General features: G+C 40.6%; 1 protein-coding gene across 1 annotated transcript in view; it reads right to left on the bottom strand.

Annotated features, from left to right (window-relative positions):
* Positions 1–6,000, bottom strand: part of CD109 (CD109 molecule) — a 120,510-nt gene that overhangs the window by 60,902 nt on the left and 53,608 nt on the right. The window contains exons 11-14 of the mRNA XM_007458403.1: positions 5,027–5,251; positions 4,103–4,204; positions 3,956–4,018; positions 2,486–2,662 (exon numbers count right to left, since the gene is read on the bottom strand). Coding sequence (XP_007458465.1) covers positions 2,486–2,662; positions 3,956–4,018; positions 4,103–4,204; positions 5,027–5,251 — 567 coding nt within the window. The remainder of the gene's footprint in view (positions 1–2,485; positions 2,663–3,955; positions 4,019–4,102; positions 4,205–5,026; positions 5,252–6,000) is intronic.

Genomic DNA, 6,000 nt, shown 5'->3' with positions numbered 1-6,000 from the left:
GCAGGAATGTCTCTCTCAAAGACCTGGGAGCCATCCTTCTGAAGTGTAATCATCAAGAAAGAGCCCTGATTGATCTCCCAGTCTCTGTAGATGAACAGAAGCCTAACTTATAAACTCCAGTTACCAAACACAGACGGCCTCATCACGCTGACCAACCCCTCCCCCATGGTCTTCCAGTACTTTTCCATTAACTCACACCAGTGCTTAAAAACCCTCCTGCCTTTTGTTTCAGTGGAGTTGAGTTCAGTCTCTCTCCCCTACTGCAAATGTCTTGAACAAAGTCTTCCTTGCCTGTTTCACTTGTCCAATGCCATCTTTCTTTCACCTACCTCTCGAGCCATTGTATCTAGTTTACTCTTCCCCACTTATACCTTAAACAAGTGAAACAGAAAGAATACCTTTCCTTACCCCTTGTTTAAGGTAACTCACAGTTTGCATCACATGCAAACTTTGCACTTCTCATTCTTTGTTCTGCACGTCAGTGACCCCATGGCTCCAACCTGCACTTCTGTGCGGATGATCTCTTGCCCCTTCCACATCTCATTCATTTATTCCACAGTCATTACTGAACATCAACAAAGATTCATTAATGTGCTTGTGTTGAAACATATTTTATTTCCAAATATGCAGTTTCTTTCAGAGTAAATGTGGTAAACATTATCAAATAAAAATGGAAGACTTATCTTTGCAAACACAACTGAAACTAATTTCTTATCTCTCATATCTAAGAAATTTCTTGGAAGTTATTTATACAGTCTGCTTCCTCAAAGCCTTTTACACAGCAACTTTTTTTAGAACCTGCTCTCACTTTCAGAGATGTGTGCCTCCATGTTTAAGCTTTACTCCTACTTTAAAATTCACCTTCCTCAGGGGACTAATGGAGTCAAAAATCAAAAAGTCAAAAATTGTGCTCTGAAACTGACAGAATACAGCACTGTTTTTTAAAAAATTCTTTTCATAAGACAGAAAATAGAAGTTTGTATTATATTTTGACAGTCAAAGTTAGAGTTAACAGTTCTCTATAAAAAAGGCATGGATGACAACTGCTACTTCTTAAAATTTTAACAAATTCAGGGGGAAAATGCTACCAGAAGAACTGTACTCTGCAAATCACTACTTTAAAATAATGATTATTGGGGACTTCTGTTACGGTCCGGGACCCACACGCCTGGAGTCAAGTTCCCCGGTAAATGCGACCCGTGTCCCAACCAAGGACACCCGAGAATCACCAACACCAAGCAGAAAGATTAGCAAAGGATTTATACAAGTACAAGTATAGAAGCTTACACAAACTGTCCGGACAGGGTCCCACTCGGAGAGAAGCGAGTGAGACCCCGACTAACAGTCGGGCGAGGCTTTTATACCCTTCACAGGACGGGAAGTTCCCAGGGAGGGAGGGAGCTGTTTAATTTTGAATCAGCCAGTCAGGAACCCGGTTCTTCCTGCCCCAAGCAAGTAAGCAAAGCAAGTCTCTTACAGAAGTCAAAATGTACTGTTAGCCCTGAAGCTGTTCTTCCGTTTCTTTCGTCACACTTCCCTGGTGGTGCAGTGGATAAGACTCTGCGCTCCCAAGGCAGGGGGCCCGGGTTCGATCCCTGGTCAGGGAACTAGATCCCACATGCATGCTGCAACTAAGAGTTTGCATGCCACAACTAAAGAGCCCATGTGCTGCAACTAAGAAGCCAGTGAGCCACAACTAACGAGCCCTGGAGCTGCAACCAAGGAGCCCACCTGCCACAACTAAGACCCGGCGCAACCAAATAAATATTAAAAATAATAGTAATAATAATAATGATTATTTTGCTTCAGAGGTCCTGAGATGGCAGCAGCCTTTAGTGAGAACAATGGCTCATTTTAATATGTATGAGATAATTGAACTCCACCTGTCAATCTTGCAATCTGGTTACTTCTCAGAGTTGGGGCCCAGGAGTGTTTCCTACACAAGCTACACACCGTAGGTTATAAAAATCACTGCTATGTGTGGAGACAAAACTCCACAGAGATCTCCACATGCAAAGCAGCCAAGCTCATTGTAAATTCGTCCTGGGTTATTTTCCAGACTGATGAAATGGATAAACCAAAGCCCAGCTCTCCTTCCACACATCACTGCAGATGCCTCACTCCCTCCTACACCCCTCACTTCACTCCCACACAAATAGCAACACCACACATATATTGCCATTGGAATTCCATGCCAGAGCAATATTGACTCCACCATTTGGGAAATCCTGAAAGAGCCTGGATTTGAACTAAAGTCTTAAAGCCAAGAACCATGACTTACAAAGAAGACGCACAGTGTACAATAATTCCAAAGGTGAAAACAGATACACAGTAATTAAATATGAAGAGGTTTATCTGTAGTTCTAGAAATGGATATAAATTTCTAACCAATTTGGTTTCATGACACTTTTCTAAAGAAATATTACATTTCTCAGACTTTACTAATATGAAGTTTTCTTTTAAACATCATTACCTTAAACCTTACCTTATTTTTAAAAACGAGCTGAACAGGAACTTTCAGAACATCATTTATAATTTCCCCATCATCTTCAATATAATACACAATAATACAGGCTTTTGGAGCCCAAGAATTTTCTGGTGTTAAGGAAAAAGTTGTTGAATTTTGCTTGCCTACAGCCACTAACTGTCCCCTGGACACCACCTGAAAAGAAGAGTACATGAGTTTTATTATATGCTAAAGCTAGTGAGAATCTCAATGGCAGCTATGTTTATCATAATTTTAAGCATACATACAAATTCTTGACTTAAAGCAACTTCAAATCCTTTTTGAACACACACACAAAAATAAACCTCCCTGACCAACACAGAGAGTACACGCTAGTAATTAGAAAAGGATAAGCTAAAGCAACCATAATTGAGCCAACAGCAGCTTGACGGTCAAGAATCTATTTCTGAGTGGAAGGGATGCAGAGCACCACTGAGAGAGCTAGATGAGCAAAACTACAATTTATGGGGAGCATTTTTATTTGTTTTTGTTTTCCTTGTGTTTTATAATTTTCTATAATGAACATATGTGGCTTATCTCATAGAATTTTAAATTTTAAACATAATGCAAGATTTCATTATTCATCTTAAACTGGAAATGCAAATATGGGTGAAGAAAGAAAAAAAGAGTTTGATTTCAATATAAAAAGGACAGCTTAAAAAGGTGTGAGGCTGATTTGTAGCAACATGGATGAACCTAGTACGATAATATACTAAGTGAAGTAAGTCAGAAAGAGAAATTCAAATACCATATGATATCATTTACGCGTGGAATCTAAAATACTACACAAATGAACATATCTACAAAACAGAAACAGACTCACAGACACAGAGAAGAGACTTGTGGCTGTCAGTGGGGAAGGTAGAGGGGGGATGAATTGGGATTAGCAGATGCAAACTACATATATATATATATATATATATATATATGATGGATAAACAACAATGTCCTACTATATAGCACAGGGAACTATATTCAATATCTTATAATAATTCATTGTGGTAAAGGAACAAAATGTAAAATTTTGCAAAGTAAATTTATATACAACTTAGACATAAAATACTCTGTAAGAGGGGCTTCCCTGGTGGCGCAGTGGTTAAGAATCCACCTGCCAATCCAGGGAACACGGTTTCAAGCCCTGGTCCTGGAAGATCCCACATGCCACAGAGCAACTAACCCCAGGTGCCACAACTACTGAGCTGGCGTGCCACAAGTACTGAAGCCCGTGCACCGCAACGAAGTGTAGCCCTTGCTCGCTGCAACTAGAGAAAGCCCACACCCAATATTACATATTGTGCATGTATAACATACAATACATTAAAATATAATAGTTTCTTTTAAGTGTGAGGCTGAATTTTAAAAATCAGTAAGTTCAGTTTAAAATTAAGGTAGACATTATTTCAGACGATTCCACAATAGATCATAAATTTAGATTCTGTAAGAGATTACCATATAGCTAAACTCCTTCAACTGCTTGTTGCCACTAAGCACCAACTCAAAAGGTGATCCCACCTAGAAAAAAAATATTTTAATTAATATATACATATCAGTGGCAAGACAGCCCAATTATAATTAACAAGTGATTGTAATCATTACCTTTATATTTTCATCTCTTGTTTTTAGCTGGATGTACGTTTTACTAGGAGACTTAAACATATCATGAACAGCCATGCTACTCACAGTATCAAGAAAAGAGGCCTATAACAAAAGAAAAGGCAACCGTAAAGTTTCATCTTTAGAAACACCTTGATAAAGGATGTTACCTGCTGGACAATCAGTGAAAGTCAAATTCACTTTCACTTTTCTTCACGCAGGAAACAATACATTCCCCAGACATTGGGTCTTCATCATTTTACAGCTTATACTATAAAGAAAGTGACAGCTGTAAACGTGTAAAATGGTCTTCATCGTCATAATCAAAGAGGAAAAAAGTACGGACGGTCCTAACTTATTTCCAAAACAAAGGTGTATTATCAGGAAACACTGTGAGAAGAAAGAAGGAAATGGAAAAGGAATCCCTTCCTCTCCCCACAATACAGAACTCAACTATAAGCAAGAAATCATATCAGCTCATTCAATCTACCACTGGTGAGAGAAAAACTCAGAGGTCACACTGACAGGGCTGAGTGACCACGAGAAAGGGAGAGGGAACGGCTGGGGGCCTCAGTCCAGCAAAGGAGTGTAAATGTAAAAAACATATTCCCCTTTGATCTCAGCTCCTGCCAAAACACCATTTCAAATGATTGAAAATCACCTAGACTGGGAGTTTGGGGGCTTCTCCATCATATCTTCAGATCACTATTTTACTTTGCTCTTCAAAATGAATTTACAAGGAAGCATTCAGTCTAATTCTCAGCTGCTGTCATTAAATCACTTTTTAACCCTTTCCCCCATTCTTTTAAAATAAAAATGTGTCCGCTTCCTGTGTACCAAAGTGACCTCCCAACAGGTTGAGTGCCTACCACAGGATGACAAGTTTAAGTTTGCTACAGTAACATAATGATGGGAAACAGATGGCACCTTCAACTGTAGCTCGCTGGAATCGTCCAGGATTGGGAATTCAATCTTGAAGATTCCATTTGGGGGGACAGTATGATTTACGATCTGGACAGCCGCTATTTCCTGATTTCTACCATCCCATCTGTTCCAGTACTCGGTATAGTTTCTCTGCGTCACCATTATGACTATGTTATTTCTTCTTTCTTCAGGAGTCAGTTGATTGCCATCAGAACGGGTTACCTTCACCTAATTGTCAAAAGAAAACATTTTGAAATCAGGTAAACAAGAGAAGCAAAGGATTCAAGTTTAGTTGAATCCAGCTTCCATCTGTGCTGTTCCCATGAAACTGAACTCTCAAGAATCCTCGGCAGCCCCCTAACTTCCAGGTTCAGTGGTCTCTCTGGGCGACCTCCCCTCCCGTCTGGCTGTTATGGCTCCTGTTGCCTTCCACGGCTCCACAATAACCTCTTTCACTGCATACCCCTCTTCCTACATCCTCTCAGTGTCCTTTTTTATCCCCCTTCCCTCTCCCTAAATGTGGGAATTTGTCAAAGCCTCATTATCATTTACCCTCAAAGGTCTCAGCACTCCTGCTGCCATCCTTACCTGGCTCTGGAGCTCATACTCAACACCTCCAACCCCCTGCAGGAAATTTCTACTTGTACATCCCTGTCATCTCAAATTCAGTAAATCTAAAGGTGAGAAACCATCTCGCTTTTCCTATTTTTGCTAATCCCACAATTCCGTCAGACTTAACATCTCTGAATTTCCCTTCCCTCTCCCCACCTTCCAATTCCAATGCACACCAAGTCTTACATCTCTTACATGCTCTCCACCCAGAGTCAGCAGCACAAGCCTCCTGCTGGCCTCGTGCCCGGGCTGCTGCCCCCCTCCTGCACACAGACCCCATCAGTCCCCCTGGAACGCTGCTTTCGCCACACCCCTCCCACGTTCATAAGGCACCAAGATCTTCACTGCTTAGAGCATGTGAGACA

This window comes from Lipotes vexillifer, unplaced genomic scaffold (assembly GCF_000442215.2).
Source record: "Lipotes vexillifer unplaced genomic scaffold, Lipotes_vexillifer_v1.1 scaffold2, whole genome shotgun sequence".
Lineage (NCBI taxonomy): Eukaryota > Metazoa > Chordata > Mammalia > Artiodactyla > Lipotidae > Lipotes > Lipotes vexillifer.
Note: the sequence above shows the minus strand (reverse complement) of the source record. Positions and strands in the feature narration are given on the sequence as shown.